Here is a 23,602-nt window from a genome sequence, read left to right on the forward strand (position 1 = left end):
TGGCCTTTCTTCAAGTCCCCCATTCTGGGCCAATGAAGAGAGGAAAAACAGTAGTTTCTCCAGTTACACCCAGGCCCCAACATCTTTCACTCTGTTGCACCAGGGTCTGATTGGATACAGATACCTAGTTCTAATATAGTGGCTCTCCTAGGTCTTAGGAAGGAAAGAAGAGGTCTCCATCACACTCTTTACCTGAAGAAAGTAAGGAAGCACAACCCCTTGCTCTCTGCTGCTAGACAGCTGAAGCAGGAAGATGTCAAAGAACAGATCTAAGAGCAGAGAAGTTCAGATAACCAACATGACTGAAGAGGTATCAGCCTGCCTATTGAGAGCTTAGGTGCTAGTCAACCTCAAAGACAGCAAGGAATCCCTCAGCAGGACGAGTCCCATCACAGAAGAATTGAGGTACCCAGGGATATACTCCTGTGTTATGCTTTCAAATGGCAGCTGTCTGCACCCCAGCTGCATGTTTTCTTCTGCCTATTAGAGAGTTAGGGTTACCACAGAGCGAACAACTTAATTTCAAACATCTCTCTTTGGAATTGCACCCAAATTCAAGAGCATGAATTGAATAACATGTTTAAAAATAGCAAACCTATAACACTTGCAAATTAACTGAGAAACAAACCCAGCACTGCTTGGAAAGGGTTTTTTCTACGTTTCAGAATTTGACACCAGCTTTTTTCAACAAATAAGAAAGATTCTTCTTTCCTTTATTACTATTATTCACCGGCTGTATAATGTATGGCTGAGCCATTCTGGGGGCACAGAGCCTGGGAAGTGGTCAAAATGGATGCATCAGTGATCAACTTTCTGCAATCCAAATCCCTGTTTGGAGCTCCTGTGTGTTAAACCACACATCCACCAGACATTGGAGCAGTTTATGACAGTTGCAAATGAGTCAGAGATTAGTGCTGCATGGATACTGCTTTTCTTCCACCTACACTCACCACAAAAGTAGGTGGAAAAGTATTCACGTAAAAACTTCATCAGTGGGAAATCCTTCGACTCTGTTTAGTCTCAGTCAGAAAGTACATCAGGACAAAAGTGCTGTCGTTAGCTTATGCCAAAACTGCAGTGCAGAGCTGTCATCTCCTAGTGGGAGATCTATCCTTCTGCACTCCAAATATATGTCCCTGACAATTCTGCATTACAACGATAAATATCTTCCAAGCTGAACACCTTGCACTCTTGTTTGGGTAACAGGCAGCCCAGTGTGTTGTAGCTGTACTGCCCCAGGATCCCATTCCATTTTTTTTACACTGCTAAGCATGGAACATCTGCTCTGCCCCTGTGTTCTGGATCAGCTCACTTGCCCTTAACAGCAGGTCTGCTGATTCACTGGAAGTGAATTCATGTTCTCATCTGTTCGAGAGACATATCTGGTTGTATGTAGCAAAGCTGCCCTGTTGTTATAACTGGTTTATGTATGCAACTAATGGAGAGGCATAAGAAGTATTATCCATTCTTCCAGCTCCTGAGCAGCAGGAATTAGGGTTTATGAAACAAGACTTTGCACAATATAAAAACTATGTAACAAGGTGATTCTCCCCGTACTCTGCAGTAGCCATGTCTTTAGTCTGAACTCAAAAAATCGTGCAAGTCCCCTTCAATTGGGCACCACCATTTGCTACCAGGAACTTAGGCAGACTGCTCCTTGGAAAAATGCATTTATTAGTGTTTGTATGTGTCTGCAGGTCAACATGAAATGGTCAGAACTTGATCTTGAGTCAGTCAGTAAAGGCTAATACTTTTCACAGGGAGGCTGACCTAGGCTTAGAGTTCTATAAATGCAAATGGCAACTGTATATAGCAACCGAACAAAGTCGATAACCCATGTTTTAAGATGTCCTGAAGATCTTAGAAAGAACTGGACACTTCTGTTCCTTCATTCCTTTACTTCCTCTAGAAACAAGAACATTCAGCATCTGACAGGGCACTGATCTAATAAATTGTAATGTGTTTACTTCTGGACCTCTTAAGATTATGAATTACGTTGCTGCCAAGTTCATGAAGACATAGTTAATTTTGAAGGTGTCATTAAACACAGAAGTGAAGTCAGGCACTGAAATACACTGTTGCAAGGGGTAAGAGGTAATGAGGACATCACTGGTTCATCTCCAAAATTTAAGTTCTGAGAAACTCAGTCTAGTTTTGTGTGGAAAAACATTAATACCTGTAAAGTTCCTTTAAACTGATGTTTAGTTAAGAAAGACAAAGAGACGAGCACCGTGTATCACTTCATGCACCTGAGTTAACAAAAACTTCACTGCTGTAGTGATCTTTCCTGGTAGAGACTATGCTGGCTGGATACCTCCATTATTCCTTGTCTGGGCTGGGAAGGACCAGCTGGGTGCTACACTGAAAAAGGTACCACAAAACAGAGATGGGTTGGTGTAACTGACCCTAGGACAGAGGGAAAAGGGGTAAAGAGAGGGGTAGAGAGATAAAAGAGTGGAACTGTTCCTGGGCCCTGTAGGCCATGTTAACTAGCTGCACCTGAAGAGGATGGTCTACATTTCAGTGGTCTACATAATGGTCTACTACTTCAGTGTAGTACTGACCTAGGGAAAACAGCAGGTTGCATGTAGCACATTTGGATGAGTAAATGTTTTTCTGCCCACCCTTCTACTGCACAGAACCTGTATGGTCACAAAACTTTTTATCCCTTTCCAGCTTGTCAATACTGTTTTCACGCTACAATTGTATATAACTGTAAAGCTTCCATTGTTTAAACAACATTAATTATCTCGCTCATGTGAGATCACAAAAAAAGATGAATAGGTTTATTACACTGAAAGCAACTATGCAATACAGTGAATAAGAAGTATAGGATAGGGATAGAGAAAGATTGATTTCTAGTTCCTTGAGAATATCTCTAAAGATGTTCATAGTTCAATTCATCTTATGTGATAACCATCATCTTAATCACTCAGAATGATGGAAAAGAGCCAGTTCAGTTTCATGCAGTATTTATTTTTTTTAAAATTTGTTGATGTCATTTCACCTATTAGATCATCCATATGGCTTTTAATGTCAAAGTCCCCACTGAACTGAACGGGTCCTAACTTGGAGGGATGTTACTCCTGGCAAATGTTAAATAAGAAATGCTGAAAATTTTACTAGTTGGCATAATATCTAACATAGATATAAAAATAATTCAATGATCCCCAGGAAAGGAGCCTAATAATTCACTTAGTAAATAGAGTTTCTATGCCATGTAATTATTCCTATAAATTCTTGTTAGTCCATGTCTTACCATGGGGCTGGCTCACAGTTGGGCCAATAATGATTTTGTCTGAGATAGCCTTTAAAGATTGAGAACACAGGAGTAAGGCCTTCTTGCTGACCTTGCTTGCAGACGCAGAGTAGAAAAACCTAAGAGAGAGAGCTGAGCAAACATCTAATTCTTCAAGGATTGATCCTACTTGCATTTTAGTCACTTTGGAGGGAAGTGACAAGCAGATGCGTTCTCATTCATTGCTCTAAGCCAATGTGGAGTGCATGACTTACATATAATAAAAACATTTGGGTTCTTTCATAATTTTTTTACAATTCAAGGCTGTGTATGCTCTATGCCTGTATTGAATAGAACTGCATTTATAAGCAGTAGTTCTCCCTGTAACTCCTCAAAGAATTTTGCTTCATGTCAACAAATATTCTCTAGGAGATCATTTCCTATGATGAGCTGGGCAATATACCGTCTTCCACATCTAAATGAAAAAGGATTAATAATTTCAGTTGAGGTATGAGACACCACTCCCCTGAAGCTAGGATTCGAAGTAATGGTTTATATTTTGTGTTGAGGCAGAGCTTTACACTCTTCCTGTAACGTTTCTTTCCTACTGCAAATACATTGTTTGAAGGACTAAAAACCTAGCAATAAAATGAAAGACTGCAGTTTATACCCCCCCTCCCCCATCAAATTGTACTGGACAGAACTATCTGATCTCAGTGGATATTCAGTTTAACAGGAATACATTTGCCTTTCAAAGGCAAATATGTTCTGTCCTGTGTCTTGTAGGCATCTTATGGTAGGTATGCTAGGTCATGGTTCACAGATGCAGCTACAGACAGCACATTTCAAAACTGCCTTCCACAGACATTTGTGCAGCTACTTTGAGTCATCTAGTACTGGTACAAGATATTAAACCAGATGGAGTATCAGAAACAAATCCTGAAGAAGAAACGTTTGTATACTGCTGTCTCCTGACTGCAAGCAAATGCAAGCAGTCAACTGTTTGGACAAGTTTGAAAACTGTTATTCAAAGCTGTTCTGCTGTTAGTGTGTCTCTGCCACACACGAACAGATTCTTTCCATGCTTACACTCTGGGTGACAAAGAAACAGAGTGACTTTGGAGCCTAGAGTTTGGAGCACTTCCCTCCAGGCCCTGCTCTGCTGAACAGAATTTGACTATTTTATATAAGTAATTTCAATCAGAGCTCCAGTAAGAGACTTGCTCTAGCCATCAGCACAGGCAGCTTAAAAGCATCAGTTTAAATTCTTGCACTGTGTCAGAAAGAGAAAGGTTGTGAATTTGAATTACCAAGTTAGTGATGAAATCTCAAGGTTATTGAATATAAAAAGGAGGAGAATATGACCCCCACTTGGCCTGTAATTTTCTTCGAGCTCAATTTGGTCTTAAAACCTGTACAGGTGATGAGAGGTGAACACATTCTGCCCTTGCTAATGGGAAAAGACATGGTGCTTAGTTCACTTTTACTCCATAGCAAGCCAGACCCTGCCTGGGGTTCTGTGAGAAGTGCACCTCCAGCAAACTGGGAGAGAGCAGCTAAGTGGGGCATGCTCCCCAGCTGTAGCTTTAGAGACTCCTTTGGAGGAGGGAAAGATGAGCTACAAAGTGAAAAAGGTGAGCAAGCTGCTACTACTGTGGGAAGGCAACTAGAAGGAGTTGTATAAACACCATGGATAAAAAAGGCACTGCAAATCTGTATCAGAGCTCCATGGATAGCAAGTCATACAGCTGTTGGCTCATGAATTTTGGCGTACCTTATGAGCCCCACAATGCAGCACTCCCAGGGTTTGCATACCTACCATAAGATGCCTACAAGACTTCAAGGGCATAAACTAGGTGCCTTCGGCATTTAGGCATACCCAGAATTAGTCACCAGCAGGGAAAAGTTTTGACTGCAAAGCTTTCAGGTCTTGGCATACAGAGTGGCTTTTAGGCAATGGAAAGGCCTGAAGAATCACAGAAAATGAATCTGTAGTATCTCTGTTGGGTGCTACAGCTGTGTAGGCAGTCTAAAATTTCATGGATGCCATCTTGTCTTAACCTCTATTAGGACTGGTTATGACTTTTCATTTATATTAGCTGTTCATTCCCATGCAGGATGAATACAAAGAAATGTAATGCTATTTTACATTAAAGTAAGTGTAGAACTTGTGTTCATGTTACATCCAGATGTACAAGCAGTGATGCAGCATATATGCAGATGAAATGCTAACACTCACATGAACTGAGTATACGAGTAACTCAGGCCCTGTCGTGTTCAGCTTACTTGAATCTCAGTTTCTTCCTAGCATACAGGATGAGTATAGATAATGCTCCCCAGGCACATGGGCTTGTACTGCTAAAAATAAACCTTGTTTTAGTTCATTTTTTTATCTCTTGAGCTGTTTTCATACTTTTTCTCTGTCTGTGCATGGTATTTGGCACTTGTCTCAGTTTAAAAGCCAAACCAATTCTTATCCAGCAAGCTGCCTCTTCTGGATCACTAATGGAGATAATAAATAAGGCTGATTCCTAAATCAGTCCTTTATTAGAAATTACTATTAGCTTTGCTTGTGGTCTTTCAGCCAATTCCAAATTCACAATGTCCCCATCCAAGCCAGCATGAATTATGTTTTCAAGGAAGATTATCTTCAATGCTGCATCAAAAGCTCCATTCAAATGTAAACAGGGTATTGGCTATTGCTCTTTTATCAGCTGTTAATTTTATAATTCTGTTATTTGCAACAACTGATCTTGCTTGTATAGCAAGACTTCTTTATTCTTCTAAGTCATGCTGCTTTATATGCATAGTTCTATTATGCAGATATTTATGAGGCATGTGACATCTAGAAGTATGTCTAAATATTTGCTGCTGAGGAACAATGTGGCAACCTGTGAAATTAGTTAAATGAGGTAAATGACACAACAGCATCATTCACAGGCTAACAGAAACATAAATTAGTCACTTTAAAGTAGCACCAGCACCGCTTTCAAGTAAAAGTAATTCTAGAGAACTCCACGCTGGCATCATGCCACTTTTACTTTGTGTGATGATCTGCAATTTGTGCCATGCCAATAAGCCACTGAATAGAAATACTAACTTAAGCTACAAGAAGAATGCTGACAACATAATGCAGGAAAACCAGATGAAGGTGATCGAGTCCTCTAAGTCATCTGACTTTTATCCTACTCTTAGACTGTGGTAGCAGTCTGAAGTAGTAAAAATCCTGATGATCTGTAGGTGGCTCCTGGATCCTCCCAGGCACATTGACAAAGACAGTTCTGAAGCAAAAAACAGTAACAAAAGAGTTTCCAGTGGCACACAGCACCACTAACAAAGCCTGGCAATATGCCCATAACTCTAAATACAGTTCAAGTTGTACTTCAGACACAGACAGTCACTTATAATTTGATACTGCCACATTTCAGGAGCAGAGTAAGAGTCATGGGATTAATTTGAGGAAATGTGGGATACTGTGGTCTTTAAAATGTAGCTTACTTGGTAAGTAATGGGATCACCATCTGTACTTTTCTCCTGGTTAAAAGATTGCCAGTTTGTACTATATTGCAATTAGGGAAGTGTTATCAATCTTCCCTTTGTGCTACTTATTCTCAATTGTGACCACATATAAACCAAGCATGCTTTGGGAAAAAGAGACTGCTGTGCCAGAAGGTGCAGTTCAGATTACTCTGGAAAAGTTCAAACCTAACACAGAAAGAAGCAAGAGGAGTAAGAGCCATGAGACAAATAATACCACCATCAGCAATAATCGACAAACATTAACTGGACTTAGCCATTATCCTGCATTTGAAAATCTCAAAGTCCTGTATAACTAACTAAAAGGAATTACTATTACCTCATGCTACAGACTACATTGTGTTGTTGCTGCCCTGGGAGCTCTCAATGCCATGCTTCTCTTTTGTTGGATTTGTCATTTTACATGACTCTTCTCTGCAGCCCTACAGGAAGAACTGTGCAAAGTGAGACAGAAGGGCCCGGCCAGCTGTTTTGGGACCTACAGATGACATACTGTGTTTTCCAAGTCAAGCTTGTTATGTCAAACTACATGTACTTAAATGCAGCTTTCAGAAAAAGGTTTCACCTTCTTCCCTGATGCCTCCTTGGCTCCTCACACATAATGTGGGACAGGGAACTCCCATCCTTCACTGGCAAGCATCAACCTGAGGTGTTTGATTAATATGAGTACTGAGGAAACAATCTTGCAATAACTCAGGAGGACAGGTACTTTTAGGGTACTTCTTATCTTCCTTTAGCTGTGTGGCATGGTCCACCTCTTACCATCATGTAGCCATTTTCACTAACAGATGCTCAATGCTGCAGGGGCACAAGGCACTCAGAAGCCCCTGGGCTGCAGCATGCTCTAAGACTGCTTTGTTTTTGTTAAAAAAATATCTTTACACTAAAACTCTTAAAATCCAGAACTTTCCCAATTATCTGCAAGAGCCAGGAACTATTTTGTTCGCCTTAATACTTAGCTACCAGGGAAAGGTTTTGCCCTTCCTTGATAGAGCAAAGATTGACAAGAAGGGCTGCAACCAGTGTTTTAGGCTCTGTGGCAAAGCATGGTGCTGAACGGCTCCTTTTGACCCTTCTGGACTTCAGACTCTTCCCTGCTTGCAACTGCAGGGTAAAAACCCTGCAATCTTTTGCCTGTCCAAGGTACTAGGGGGACACCGAGTAGGCAGAATAGCACTGTGAGCCTGCTTTTGGGGATGAATGGAGCAGCAATGACTGCCATTTATGGGAGTCACATTTAATTTTTTTACCCTTCCATGAGTATTTCCCATGTATTAACTCAGGGATTGTTCAGCCTGAAGAGAAGGCTCAGGGCAGATTTTATCAATGTGTATAAACACCTGATGGGAGAAAGCAGAGAAGTCAGAGCCAGGCTCTTCTCAGCAGTGCCCAGTGACAAAAAATTCTACTTAAATATAAAGCTTTCTTATCATGAGGGTGGCCAAACACAGGAACAGGTTGCCCAGGCAGGCTGTAGTGTGGAGATACTCAAAACTAAGTGGACACAGCCCTGAGCAACCTGCTGTTGTGGACCCTGCTCTGAGCAGGAGGCTGGACCAGAAAATCTCCAGAGGTACCTTCCAGCCTTGGCCAGGTTTTGACCCTGCAACTGAGCCAAACCCAAATGTGAGTATGTCAATACACTGTTCAGACAGATGGTGTGGATTTTACTCCTCTAGAGATCATTAGATTCAGGTCTGAGTTTGATTCAGCTTACCTGTGTGGGTTTTTTAAATTTATCTCATAATATTTGTTCTACCAAAATAAGCGAGCAGTCCCACAGTGCTCAGAGAACAAAATCTAAACAGGACAAATGCATTTGCACTATAACTCTGTCTACATTTTGTCTCCTGGATGTATGGCAGTTTTATAAGTATTGTTTCCAGGTATTTTTGTTGGCGTTATAAAAAATGTGTATGTATGAAAATGGCAGCCTAGCGTAAGAAAGCTCACAATTGATTCAGCTCTGCAGGACCAAGAACAAACAAATCTCTGTTTATTTAAAGAGCCTGAAGAAGTTTGTTTTGCTGTTCTACTACTACGAATTTTCCCCGAGTTCATATCTGACCAACTTAGGTTTGTTCAAATTTAAACAGCTACATGTGGAATGTGTATCTTAGGGTCCATTGCTATTATAACTGTAATTTTGACTAATTAATCAGTGGCTTAGCCTCAGAAAACTAAAGCAACAAAGTATGACGTTAGCCATTTCACAGATGACAAATAGAAATATCTAGGGATCGGGAGTTAGCTTTACGAAAGGATAAAGAACCTTAGTGAAAATGGCATGTGCAAAGTCCTACGAATGTCTATGGCAAGGCTGATGCTTCCAACCCTTGCCCATAGTATTACTTTATTGCAAGACAATCTTTACTTTTGTTAAGACAGTTCCGGTAAGCCAAAGAACTTATTTGGTGATGTTGTTTGAAACTATAAGAAACTTCTATAAAAATAGAAGGATAGACTTCCATTGACTCATGCTGCTGGTCAATCCAAGAATAGATTCATGGCCCTCACAAATAGCCCTCAATGAAGATGCCAGAACTAGGGAGAGAAGGCAACGCTGAGCTTTATCTTACATTAGCAACAAAAGCAAATCACAAGAACACTGTAAGTTTAGCCTCCAGACACTTCTTCAAATTTCACTTATTCCTTCATCTCTAATGTGGACAAAATAAATAATTGAATACGATCCTCTCAAACATATTTTTTCAACTATACTTCCACTATCTCTACCACTTCACAGATGTTTCCTGAATATATAATGGCACATGTGGTGTTACAAAGTAGAATAACAGATTCCTAGTTTTATTCAGGGAATAAAGGAAAGGAGACTCTCTACTTGGCATTAATGAAACAAAGCTCCTTCAGCTGAAGAAGCTTCTCATTTTGTGTACCATAGCACAGCTTCTGCATTTCAGTGATTTCTTTTCTTTACATGACCCCCACCCATTTCACTTGTTCAGAGGTTTTTCCTAATGAATACTTGTCCACGCAGTAGCTGAATAACAGCAGGTCATGAGCTGGATGTGAGTCAACATCACACCAGTGTAAGATATAAACACCTTACTGAGCTGTATAAACAGAAACAAGACCTGGAAGAAACATAAAGTTATTCCTTTGCTCAATTAGAAAGGCCCATGCCAAAATCGTGTCCAATTTTTGGCACTCTTCAGGAAAGGCTGGAGGGAGTCTGGCAGAGTGCAATGGATGACTTAGAGATGTAGAAAACATGACAAGCATGGGAAGATCAGAAGTATTAGGATTGTTTCTTTAGAAAAGATTAAGGGTAGAATTTATAGAGGTCTTGAAATATACGAAAAGCTTCTGCGAAGAGGAACAGAACTTCTCACTGTTTCTCAATGGTCAGGAAAAGGAGTATCAGGTTTAAATTACAGCAAGATTCAGATCAATCATTAGGCTAGACCTTCTAACAGGGAAGCTAACAAAACAGTACCTCAGATAGCCATAGCAGACTGCAGATGCTCCATCACAGGGCAGATATGAAGAGCATGTTAGAGAGGCTGCTAGGATGACACAGGCACAGGTACACCTGCCTGGGGGCTAGGCGGCAGCCTCAATTACCTCTCAAGGTCCATACCAGTTCTTTGATTCTGGTAAGGACATAATTTGGTTGTCAGTACTGATATCACACAAACTGCAGAACACTGCCAGTTGGAATATGCAATACCCACCATTTTCCAGTTTTGCACTGACCCACCAGTGGAGAGCTGCTTTGTCCTGTGAAGCTTCTAGTCCCAGGCCCAAACACTTTTAAAAGCAACTTACATTTCCTTGACACTGAAATCTAAATTTGACCAGCACATCCCCAGCTTACAATCCTCAATTACATTATCATTGTACCAATGCCAGAATAGAAGTATTCTATGAGGAAAAAGATTAGCCACACAAAATAACTGAATATCTTGGACAGCTAGAAAGTGTATTTATCTGACACAGTTTTTTTCTTCCCCCAGATCATTCAGCGCTATCTGATATCCATTCCACCTCACTCATGAACCACTGTTTTTCAACAGGAGATATTAACGCATTAAAATGAGGAATTCAGGAATGATGATCTGCTGCAAAAACAGATTTATGGTTTTGCTCTCACAGGTCAAAATATACCAAGCTGAGAAATACCAAATGACTCAGCAACAGCCTGGACTGCTACTAAGACACTTTCTGGTCATGTTTGCCTAAAATGAAATAGCTATTTCAATTATTTTGCCTTACTACTCCTACAAAAATTAATCAGCTTGCTAACTATCACTTGAAAATAATCCTACAACATAGATAAGAAATAATTGGTTTTGACTGCTTGTTTTCATTGAGCCCTGTTGTAATGGAGTGGACAGGAGGTTACGCAACATCACTCAGTGCTTAATCTCATGCTTGTCAGTGGTCAAAGAACTGCATGACAGACACAGACAAAGAGGCATTTTGACAGACTGTCTTGTCAGAAATGGTGACCTGATTGCATATACTGAATTCTGATTTTTTAAAAAGGGGGTGGAATAGGGAAGTTGGCTGACAAACAAAACTCCCATTTGGCTGACAAACAAAACTCCCATTTCTAGCCATTACACCATTGCTACAGCATTACACCATGCTGTGATGAGATGCTCCTGCAGCAGTAGAGAGGGAGCATGTGACTTACCATTTTAACTGTTTCCCTGATCCTCTCTCCACAGCTCCCTTACTGCCTGGAAGTGAGGCTGAAGACAATGGTTTACTGACTGAGTAGACTGCTCTGCAGTCTTACACAGCCTGTCAGTAGGGTGGTAGGTTGATTTTAAGATTGCCTAGCTGAATTAACAGAGACTAGCATCTATTGATTTAATAGAGGTGAGAGGAAAGAAGAGGATGTTTTCTATTTTGGGGCCCTGCTAGTTGTGCTGCATAGCTGTGTTGCTGTGATTTACATACAAGTCTAATGTTCTAACAATGTGTATCAAATGACTATAGAGAAACTTCAGGCTTAATTTTATCCCTCCATTTCACTGCTGTAAAGTGCTGAGGATGTTATGATTTTATTGGCAATAGTTGTTAGCCTCGTGCTCTTTCTTTCCTCTCAGGATCAGCTCAGTCTTTCACATTTCTGCTTCTTTAGCCTCATACCAAACTAAGGTTTACTAACAGCATTAATGTTTCTGTTATGTACCAATTTGGAGCATTATGTGCATGCAATAGAAAAATGTCAGTGTCAGAAGTAGTACAGCTATGTTCATGAAAATGTCCATATTTGCTTCTAGACATTAAGTAGTTACTTCAGCTTATCTTAGAGAAAGAAAATATAGAATATCAGACATAATACTGTGTTCTGAATATGCAAGCACCAAATGTGATGACAGCTGTTTTTGTAAGTGCATGAGCCTACTCAAAGAGAATACGGTGACAGAACAGTGACAAACAAAAAAAAAAGCAGAAAAAAAATCTGTAATTTTCCTCAAAGAAATGTAGTTTACTCCTCTGCCCACTCCTGAACCCATTTTCTCCCTGCCTCTACTCTTCTGATGAACTTCTAGATCAAGTACATTAGCCATCAGATCCACACCAGTTTGCCAGAGAACCTGATTTTAGTTTTAATCTCCCCTGCTCCAGGGTCTACATTGTTTCTTGCCTTTTTCCCTTCATCTTTAAATTCTCATACCCCTCTGCAACTTTCCATTTTTTTTTTATTTTCACCAGTAACTTATCCTTTTGATCTTTTTATCACTTTTTTATTGGCTCTTTCTTTCCACTCTGTGTTCAGCCTGCTGAATATCTTTTTTTTTCCCCATACCTGCCTGTTTTTCTGCCTTCACACTCCACCATATATGCATGTTCTACACATGCATTCTTTCTTTCTGCTATGCCATCCACTGCATATATGTTAACATGCATATGTTAACTGTGAGTTTGTGAGAACCATGAAAAAATATCACTATTAGCCTTTGCCATGGAGGAAAACATAAATGTCAAACATAGCTACCTGTGGAAAGGCAGTATTGTAATAAAGTTATTTGACATATGCATAAAATACAACATACAAAAATCCGAAAACCTAAGGCAACAGATTAAAGGAACTTCCTACAGTGTGTCAACAAACTGACCACAAGTAACTAATGCTGTGAAAAACAGTAGCTTCCACCCAAGCCCTGCACCTCTTTGCCGGAGAGATCCCCTCCTTCTCTACTTCAAATGCTCTCATGGATCCAGATGACTCCAGAGATTCAGTCACCTGATGCTCCACAGGCCCAAAGAACTGCTCAGCACTTTTTCCACAAAAATGCCCTCGTTCCAGTTCCTGCATTTTGTTCCACAGAGCTCATATTCCAGCCACAGGCAGCACGCTCTGTTCTGCAGAGGACAAAGGCACTGTGTTCAACACCTCTGCTTCTAGCAGGACAAGGAGTGGTGACCCAAAAGTATCTCCGTGGTGATGGTGAGGAAGATGACTGAACTGACACAGTTTCACAGTTAAGTTCCAGTATGTGAAATTTAACCGAGTTAGAAGAAAGATGGGAAAGTAGTGATCTATTTTGGATATAAGAGATGCCTTTGGATAAACATATTTCTTTTTTGTTAAAAACTGGTATCATAACATTGGTATGACTGCTTGGGCTGTTTTTTTTTTCAGCAAAAAGATGCTGCTGCATATGCAAACATTCTTCCAACAGCACAAAGCAGTACAGAGATATGACACTGCTTTTGTACAAAAAACCCTGTGTTTCTAGAACACAGTGGCAGATTAATACCACTCCTCAGCTATAAGCAGCTGAAATCTGTATTTCTGCAACAGAATATATAATGTATGTAGCTAAACTTGTGCCAACCTCCACTCCTGGCAGCGTCTACGCCAAACCCTCAGTACTATAGTGCTTTTTCTACTGGCTGTTAAACAATACACTTGAAATTTCACTTTTTCAACCCAAATTTTCTACTTTCAACACTACAACCGGATATTTAGTGTCCCCTGTGTTGAACTGAATCCAAGCAGCCATTATCAAGATGTCCCCATCTCAGAATTTTACGGCTGTTTAAAATAAAAATGATTCATGTTGCCCTGCTAAAGAGAAACAGAGACCTTCTGAAATGTAGACCCAAACTATTTCAGAATGCTCTCTAAAAAAATACAGATGCAAATAATTCCCTTTGTTTCACTGTTTACTTTAGAAAACGCCTATTTTCAATTCCTGGTTTAAATTCACCAATTTAGGCAAATTAATGCAAAATCTATCCTATGTGTGTGGTTTGGGGAAACTACAGCTAGAACAAGGTACATTTAGAAGAGGCAGGCTAGGATCAAAAGCCGTTTGTCTTTACTGTTATCTTATTTTACTTGTCTGTGGCAAAAATCCCCAACATCCTGGCTGTGTAGTGGCCTGTGTAAAATGAAATCATGAAATCAGTACAGCTCCAGCTAGCACCACGATATTTGACATTTCAAACACCACAATGTTTCAGATGAACTGGCTAATTTTTCCACAGGGGGAAACAACTTTCCTAGGCACAGAGAAGGAATGAAATCTCACCTCAAAGGACAACTCTTCCCTTTCAGGCACAGGTGAGATTAAAAGCCTAACATGGGGACTCTGTGCTACAGCACTCGGAGGTTCATCTCTTCTGTGGATATTTTTCAGATCTCCCTTTCTAAGATCACTCCATCAAGTGTCTTTCATAAGCACTATGTTCAGCATTAATACATTTACATTCTACTTTAAAGATTTGCAAATTAACATGTTCTAGGCAGGATTCATGAAGCTCCTTTCTCTCACACTTTCTGAATTCTTTTCTAAGAGATAAAAAAAACAACAACCCCCCACCCCCCCAAAAAAAAAATCCCCAAATTTGGAGCAAAGTTACCTACAACAGTCTTTAAAAACATTAGCTGGAGGGATCTAAGGAACAAGTAACATCATCTAGAACTGCCTGAGGAGCTGAAAGATAATTTTGATTCATTTATATCCTCTCTCCCAGAATATTATGAAATTTACTGGCTGGACCTGTCCTTCCCATACACTGCCCATCAGCCTGTTCCACTGCCTTTTAAAGCCAGTTCTGCCTCACATTTAACTTGCTGTGGCACTGAGATCCCACACACTACACTATACAGCACTGCTATTTCTGTTTTCCATATACCAGGTAAAGTTCATCAGCTTGATTTGCAACCTTGTGAGGTCCAAAAGAGGCTCTCTTGATAGACAGCATCCAGAGAAACTGGTTTTTAGCAGGGCACTACACTCTGTGTAGTCCTGCTGGAATTCCACTGCCCTTCCTACACGTCCCACAACAGATTAACAGCCGAACTATGTCCTCCCCAAGACAGTACAACACACTTGGAAACACACACCAAATCATGACACTGCATTGGTTGGAAAAGAAAATTGAGATGCCCCTCTGCCACAGAGACATAAATCTTAACCATGTAGTAACTGGAAGAGCTTAAGGTCTCTGCAGACACTCAAGACTCACCTCAGTGGGTCAGCCCCAAGGGAACTGTTGTGGCTGTGCTGCTGGAAAAGTGTGCCACTTCAGCTCGTCACCTCTGCAGCTGCAGGCCAGGGTCTCTTATGGTGTCCCCAATGTCTTTCAAAACTACAGTCTCTAATGAAACCACAGCATCAGGCAGTATTGCAAAATGCTGCCCTGCTTCCTATGTGGTACGCTACTATCCATCACTGCAACTCGAGGTTAGTGGAAGTCAGTCAACCCCATCAGTTCAGTCAGTTATTAAAAGAAAACCTGAGCTGTGCTAAAAGGCAGTACCATCTCAGCAGATGGTGATGCAAGAATCCACTTGAACTTCTGCTCCTTGTCCTCTGTCATCTGACAGCTACATTGCCAGGAGGAAACACAACTACTGAGACACACCATGCTCCATCAACCACGAAATGGGACAGAAACTTCACTGACTAAAAATGAGGGGAGGATAAAATAACATGGGGGGGACTGGACCATCATTTTAATGGTGTCTCACTACTGTTTGCACAAGCAAATAAAGACTGAGTAAAAAGAATTAAAAGCAGGACTGAGCGATTTTCACAAGAACACATAATGAACCAACACTACAAGCATCAGAAAAAAGGTACCCAAATAAGGCAGAACAGAAACAAAATTCCCCCTGAACAGTGAAAACACAGCAGTTAAGGGCAGCTAAAATGCATGCACTTTATTCATATGTACCTTAGACAAATAACACACTGCTTCTGCAAAACCAGTATTTTACCCATTTCTGCCTGGGAAGCATTACACTACAGTGTAATGAAAATTAAAGAAATTAAACGATGAAAAGCATCTTTCCTAATGCATAGTGCATCATGAAAGTCAGATCCTGTTAAGCCTTGACTGTTGAAGTAATCCTTATTCATGCAAAAACTCACAATTAATTAATCAGGGAAAAATGCTGTATTAGCCTAAAATTGAACACCAGCTGAATGCAAATGCCTTCTTCAGACGAGGTCAGTGTTATTCAACAGACTGGATCCTTCAGGACAGTCCATTAACTTTCCGAAGAACATGCAATACTTTAAAACACAGAGACTCTTCAGCAAGAAACTGAAGCATCAGTACACAGCAGCTGAGCTAAATTGGTGTTTACTGAACACCAACTCCTTCCTGCCCTGCCCAGAAAAAAACCAAAAACCAAACCCACAACACAAGCTGTAAAAATTGCTCAAAAAGCCCTTCTTCAAGGGCATGCAAATTCTTGTATATAGGTCACCATTTGACTTCTTCAGGGGAAAAAAACAACCATATGGGCAGCAGCGGCTGTCTTTCAATGTAAGGAATGGATTTCACTTTGTGCTGGAAATGTTTGCACAGCATCCTCAAAAAACAAAATCCCCAAACCCCAAAAGAATGTGGGAAACAAGAAAACATGCTGCAGTGAGCCATGTGAGACTGAGCACAATCAAATTACAGGAGGTAGCATTTTCTAGTGGTTCGAATCACAAGGCATTGCTTCTATTCTGGGATGTACCTGGCTTACCATTTGACCTTGGGTAATAAATGACATGCACTCTCTGGGCATCCCTTTTTTCATTTGTGAAAAGATGCATGGTTGGGTCTGGCAATGTACTAATTAAGATAATTCTGTATTAGGATGGGAACATTTATCAAAGGACCCAAATTTTGCTCAGGCATAAGTACATATAGACTAGAAATCATTATAATTTTCCTTATTAAGGAGTAAAATATTTTAATTTATTTAATTTATTAACAAGTTTTACTTGTTAAAAAAACAAAATGGGTTTTAGCAATACTTAACAGTTTAGATTCTTTCTTGCACTATATATTTAAAATTACAATGTGGTGACAAAATAAATAACACTGTGGAAGGATGTTAGCTTACCAATTAAAACATCACCAAGGGAACAGAGAATATGTTTTACTGGCTTCTATCATTGTAGTTAGCCCACCTGCTAAATGGATTCCACAGTAAGTGTATACGTGTGCTCATCTGTGGGGCTGTTTAACTCTATACAGCTGCATAAAGTATAATTTTTCCAGAAGCAAACAAGCAGAGAAGAGAGCTTTTCCCTTCCTCACACTGTCAGAGGTGATTGCACCTACTCTCCAAACTGTTCAGCAATTGCTCTCAAGGACGTAAGACATGGATGAAGGAATTAAATGAAGCAGCAGAGTCCAGGGTGCCTCCTCATTCAGCTGGTATGTCACAACATCACCGTAAGCACCCATATGGGCACTAGACATGCTCCCCCAGTGCAAACTGAACTAATAGGGATGGCTTATTCCTCTGTGGGGGACCATCCCCTCAGGTTGGCACTGCTGCACTCTGCATGTAGGATGGCAATGTATCTACAAACTTACCTCTCATAGAAAATGCTGTCAGAATGGAAAGTTTGGTTATGTTACGGTTACAAACAACATAACCATGGTTATAATTTTCAGACAACCATAGAACCAAAGAACTGTTTGGGTTGGAAGGGACCTTAAAGGTCATCTCGTTCCAACCCCCTGCCATAGGCAGGAACACCTTCCACTAGATCAGGTTGCTCAAAGCCCCATCTAAACTGGCAAAGGCTATAATACAAGTAAATAAATACAAATGCAAACACATAAAAATAAAATAGAGTCCTATACAAAGAAAAAGCACCTATGGTAAGCTACTTTAAACACTTAGTGCTGTAAGAATTTTTGTTCAAGGCAATCAAAATATTCAGCAGTTCCATGGACTCTGACTGCAGTTACTGGTATTGGATGGGTCAGAGCTGCTTGTTTTTACATCATTAACTTGTAATAGTTGCTTCCTCTCCCAGAAGGAAAGAAAGCCAGAAGCATATGAACTTGCAAATCAGTGATTAACAGAGGAAACACAGATTGGACCTGACAAGACGACAGGAATAAAAATGTAACAAATGCCTGCTCAGATACTGCACTGACCACATAGTAACAAACATCACAGCAAACAGAATCAGTTGCACTAATTATTATGCTGTAGTCAGTGGTAGCTCTGAATTGTCAGCACTGACAATCGCAATATCCTAGGGTAAAGTCCCCGCTGAAACCACCAGCACGTCGAACCATAATCACATCTCGTGCTTCTAGAAAAAAAACCCAACCCAGCTCTTATTCATGAAAAGCACCAAAATACATGGCCAGCTTTCCAAAAGTCTACCAGATTCTGTATGCTGAGGTTAGTAAAACCAAGTGCCTCTCAAAATCTGTATCCTTGCAAATTAAAGCACAGCACTACTTATTATTATGAGATCTCTTGCTCTGTTTTACCCGACAGTATTCCTTTTCGCACCCACTTCATTTTACGGAAATTATTCTTGAAAAGCCCGGGGTGGCTCCTGCCAAGTAATCCACCATCTGGCAACCAAGAGCTGATGCTCTCAGCGCTCCGCGGGGAGCGACGTGGAGCGGGATGGAGCGGCATGTAGTGGGATGGAGCGGGATGCAGCGCCCTGCCCGAACAGCGGGACCGCGTCCCGCACGCCCGGTGCCCCCCGCTCCCTCTTACAAAAGATGCAGTTTTTATTTCAGGGTAGGAGCGCTGCTACTAGAGAAAGCTCCCCCATCCGTGGCTCTTCCTGAACCGTGCCCCCGAAGTGCAAGCTTGAAAAGGTGCTTTTCTGCTGGTGCTGCTGTTGAGAGCGCCGGCACAGGTGCATTCCCCTTTACCGCGGAGCAGAGGCGAGATCATCCAGGCGGCACCGCCGGGCGGGCCGCCGGCGTCCCAGCTCTTAGGGGATCTACTCGCCCCGACGGCGAGGCCGGTCCCTGCGGGGGACGTCGCGCCCCGCGCCCTTACCTCCATGCCCAGCCGCTGCTTCAGCACCAGGGCGGCGCACAAGTACCCGGCGCGGCCGACGAAGAGCTCGTCCGAGCCGCACTCGAGGAAGGAGAGCGGGGCGCAGACCTCGCTGAGCTCCCGGAACTTGCCCAGCGGCCGGGCGAAGTCGGGCAGCCCCAGAGCTCTGTAGACCAGGGCCGCCACCGCGTACACCCCGGCGCCCCCCAGCAGGAAGGCGGCGCGGGTGTCAGCGTCGGCCTCGCCGCCGCCCTCCTGGTAGCGCAGGCAGGCGTCCACGACGCGGCGAGCCGCCCGCAGGTAGGCCTCCCGCGACGGCGCGAACAGCGGGCACTGCGCGACGTGGTACAGCATGTAGGCCACGCCGGCCACGCCGCCGTACAGCCCGCCCTGGCAGCCGCGGGGGCCGCCCAGGGGCGGCAGCTCCCGCAGGATCCGTTCGATGGTGGCCGTCACTAGCGGCACCGCCGCCTCCTTGTCCGGCGCCGCCTCCGGGCTGCCCGGGTAGTCATCGAAGCGGTTGGCGAAGCAGCGCTGGCTCTCCATAGCCCCGCCGGCGCGGCGCTCTGCGCAGCGGGAGGCAGGCAGGGAAGGAGCCAGCGAGCGGCGAGCTGCCGAGGGAGGGGCGGGGGAGCGGGGCGGAGGGAGCGCGGCGGGAGAGGCGGGGGGGGAGCGGGAAGGCGGGAAGCGAGCGCCCCGCCGGCGGTGCCCGTGAGGGGCGGCGGGAGGGACGGAGCTGCCGAGCCTCACGGGGCGGAGGTGAGGGGCGGCTGGCGAGGGCCCCGCGGTGGTGCCGGGGACAGGGCTGCCACAGCGCGGCCCGTGCCGCTGCCGCCCCCGCCCCGAGGCGCAGCGGAGCGGAGCGGAGCGGCCGCCGCTGCCGCCTCAGGGCCCCACCTGCCCTCAGCGAGCGCCGCTGAAGCGTCGAGGCGGTGGTGGGGCTGATCGGGGTTTCCACACGGCCAAGCCGAGCCACGGGGGAGGCCGGCGCGGTTCTGGCTCGTCCTGCCGGGGCTTCCTCCTTCCCACATCGAAGGCACTGCAGAGCCTTCGCCCGACCCGTCTGAAGATCCCGCAGGGAAAGGGGTTTATTGGGGTTTTCATTGTCCCCCGCCATGGGAGGTTTGCGTTAGGGGTGAGTGCAGGGCCTAGAGGAGAGAGCCAGGGCTAAGAAGAATAGCCAAAGGTCTGCTGAGTAATTCTGGCCTTGGAACAGCCCCTGGAGGGATGCTATAAGCCATATCTGAAGGATGATGTAGCCAAATCCAAACGAGGGCAGCCCGAGGCCAGTTTACATGGAAAGCTAGCAAGTCCTCAAAAGACCAGCAATGGCACCAGGCCACCTTTGGCCACTTTCCATCATGCGGGAGCCAAACAGAGCCTGTGAGGAGCAGAAAATTTAGGCCACTGAATAAATTCCCACTTAAAAAAAAAAAAAAAAAAGGAAAACAAACAAAAAAGGACAATCTTGAAGCAGACACTAAGAGCATCTCACAAATAAACAGTAGTCAAATCTTCCCCTTATGATGTGAACTTGTGCAGTGTAGGTGGATTTATCAGAGATCCATGACTTGTGGTCACCTGGTGCTCTCTGGTACTTTCTCTGGAGATGCAGTCTCCATAAACAAAGCCCTTCCCAAAGGAAAGTGGGAGCAGCTTGCTGGAGGCTACAGCCGGTAGCCAGCAGCTGGCCCAGCAGCAAAGCAAGAGCCAAAGCTCTGTCCTTTGGACATGGAAGGACCTTTCTAAAGTTGCATCTGGCTTCTCTCTGCTTTGTGCTGGCTTCTTGTTTCAGCCCTCTCCCTGCTGCTTCCTCGAAGTACCTTCAACTCTGCATGGCTCCTCACATGCACGTTCACACCCACTTTTTGTTTCAATTCACCTGTTCTTTTTCTTTCCCCTTTTTTTTGGGGGGGGAGGGGGGGGTGGGGGGGTGATATTCTCAGACATTTGTTTCCACCCTCTGTTTTGCTTTCTACACTTCCCTTGAGTGCGTTTTTTGCCATGCTTATGTACATTCCAGATACCACCCGCTAGTCTGTGTTTGTACAGTTTTCCTTAAAGCCCCATTTTTCTGGCTTGCTCACAACTCTACCATATGTAGTTTCTACCACACATATCTTGGCAATCTAGAGCACTGAAAATGTGAAAATGCCCTACAAGTGGATAGGACATCTCATTCATACATTATTTTCTGTCATAAGCTGGCTTTTTGTCAGCCCATTGATAAGGTTCAGGGTGTAGCTAAGGATTTTCCAGCATAATTTCTGATGGTTGTAGAGAACTGCTTTTTTAAGTAAAAATTGGGGCGTTTTATTTTTCACGCAGATGCTATTTCTTCCATGATCTCCATCTATTCAATCTCTTGTTCTTTTTTTTTTTTCCCAAATTAAAAGGTCAGGCATTTTCCTGCAATCTTCTGGAATGAGAGTTGACTTGGACATGGTCTTCGTGTTGCTGTAAAGGAACTGTCTCACTGGAGGCACTTATCTCCCGGCACTGAAAGTAGCTGAGTGAGTAACCTTGGTGCAGGCACCTGTTTTAGAGAACCTCATAAGGGGAAATGGATCTCTGCCAGTTTCAGCAGCAGAGGATTTAAGAAAAATACAGGCTTTGTAAGAAAATCAGTTGGGTTAGCAGCACTCTTCTGTATGAGGGTCAAATATGACTGCTAAAGTATTTTTCAAAAGGGAGCCAGTAATGACATACTGAAAAGGATCACCTTCTGTGCAATGGAGAGTCTTTTGACAAAAGAAGGAGTGCTTAGCTACTGTAGGGTTAGCAGATGTCTTACGGCAATTAGGCAAGAAATGAGCATGACAATTTCTGCTGTACTTTTGTATAAAAGTATTAAACCACCGAAACAAAAGGGAGAGCTGCATTAAAATTACATGTGTGGTTTTTTATAGCTGTAAAAAAAAAAAAAAAAATGTCTCAAACTGTTCGCATTTTCATGTCCAAAAGTTTCATACTTTTAGACAGGATGTGTTCTGCATCTTTTTCACTCAGCCAAGCACAGATGCAGTCCTGATACAAAAGGAAGAGAAGCAGGGGTGATTCTCAGATGTAGATCATGTGTCCCTCATCAGATCATGGTTTGAGGTTTGCCCTTTTCTTGGGTCGCAGAGTAAGAGTGGGCCTCCAGTGTATGGCTTCAGGTTGAGAAAAATGTGAATTCCTTCCTCTCACCTCTCTGCACCGCTGCAGCTCCCTGATCTCCCTGGTCTCCCTGGTCTGTGCAACTTGGGCATGCCATGCCTCCTGTTTGGCTCAGTAAATAAGATGCAGCAAGCCAAGGAGTGGGAAACAAACCATGGTTTATACAAGAAAAGGGTATGTTACTGGTGTGGTGGGTGGCGGTAACGGTGGAGGAGGGAGCTGAAGCCTCAAAGCTGTTTCCTCTGTTCTAGTAAATCCATCATTATAGAACACATATTCTGGAGGTAGGCTTGTTGCATACTGATAGCATGTAGAACCATGCAGTAATTCAGGTTAGGAGGGGCCTTAGGAGAACATCGAGTCCAACCTATGCTCAAAGTAGAGCTAACTACTTGTTACTTGTTCATGCATGCTTGTTCACTTGTTTATTGCATATTCCTTGCCATCTGATATTTCCAACAAAACACAGTAATTTGCCCTTGGTTGTAGTGTAGGGAGTCGAAGAATCTTTAACAAATGTCTTATGGGTTAGTCTAGCATTTATCTTGTATAGTTATTATCAATGTAAAAAAAACTGTATTCCTTTAGGAGTTGTGGATACCCACGTGCTTGCCAGTTTTGCTGTTAGCCAGTGTTCCACATCTCTCCTGAGCTGAAGGTGAAATGCTGGACTACAGTACACAGGCTGAGCTTCAGTAGCAGAAGTGTATTTAATAGTGTGAACACATTAATAGGGTTGTGCTAAACAGTCTTCAGGCTGGTTTGAGCACACAGGCTATTAAGTCCAGAATTAGTTCCCACCTTACTTATTATAATCAGCCATCACTACCCAGTGTTGTTCTTCTCTCCTCAGAGAGCTTTGCTACTGCAGGTCAGCTTTACAGCTGGCTCCTCTTGCTGCCACTTTGGACTTTGTCATGGGAATCCACACTCACCTGTATCCCTGCCCTGTCATCAGTTCATGTTTGGCAGGCAGCTGGCCCTTCAGCGTTTGAGAGAAGGGAATGAATTAGGCAGAGGTGTTTCATGTCTGCCTTAGAAAAGATTGTATTCCCTGTATGCCTTTCTTCTACCTTCCCTGCCATGGGTTCTTGGAGGGGAAGTTATCACTGTGCACTACAGAGATCATACTAGTTGCCCAGATATCTCAGGTTGAGCTGTCCTGTTCTGTATGGACTCCACTTACAAAGCTACACAAAAGCTTTTGTAGTTTTTGTTCCATGACTATCAGCTGACAGTGAAATGAGGGCTCCTTTTGAAAATGAAGTGCTTCCTGGCATTGCACAATGGAATCTCTCTTCCTAAGCCAACCTTTTATTCTATTGCTTGTGTACAGTTGATAATACAAACACAATTCTGCGTGACAGAAGTGACGTAAGTTTTAGTGCATGTATTGCCATTTAATC

General features: G+C 43.0%; 1 protein-coding gene across 1 annotated transcript in view; it reads right to left on the reverse strand.

The window, feature by feature from the left end:
- Positions 1-19,583, reverse strand: part of LANCL3 (LanC like family member 3) — a 36,607-nt gene extending 17,024 nt beyond the window's left edge. The window contains exon 1 of the mRNA XM_065677200.1: positions 19,038-19,583. Coding sequence (XP_065533272.1) covers positions 19,038-19,583 — 546 coding nt within the window. The remainder of the gene's footprint in view (positions 1-19,037) is intronic.
- Between the last annotated feature and the right edge of the window lie 4,019 nt (positions 19,584-23,602).

Source organism: Lathamus discolor, chromosome 4 (assembly GCF_037157495.1).
Source record: "Lathamus discolor isolate bLatDis1 chromosome 4, bLatDis1.hap1, whole genome shotgun sequence".
Classification (NCBI taxonomy): domain Eukaryota; kingdom Metazoa; phylum Chordata; class Aves; order Psittaciformes; family Psittacidae; genus Lathamus; species Lathamus discolor.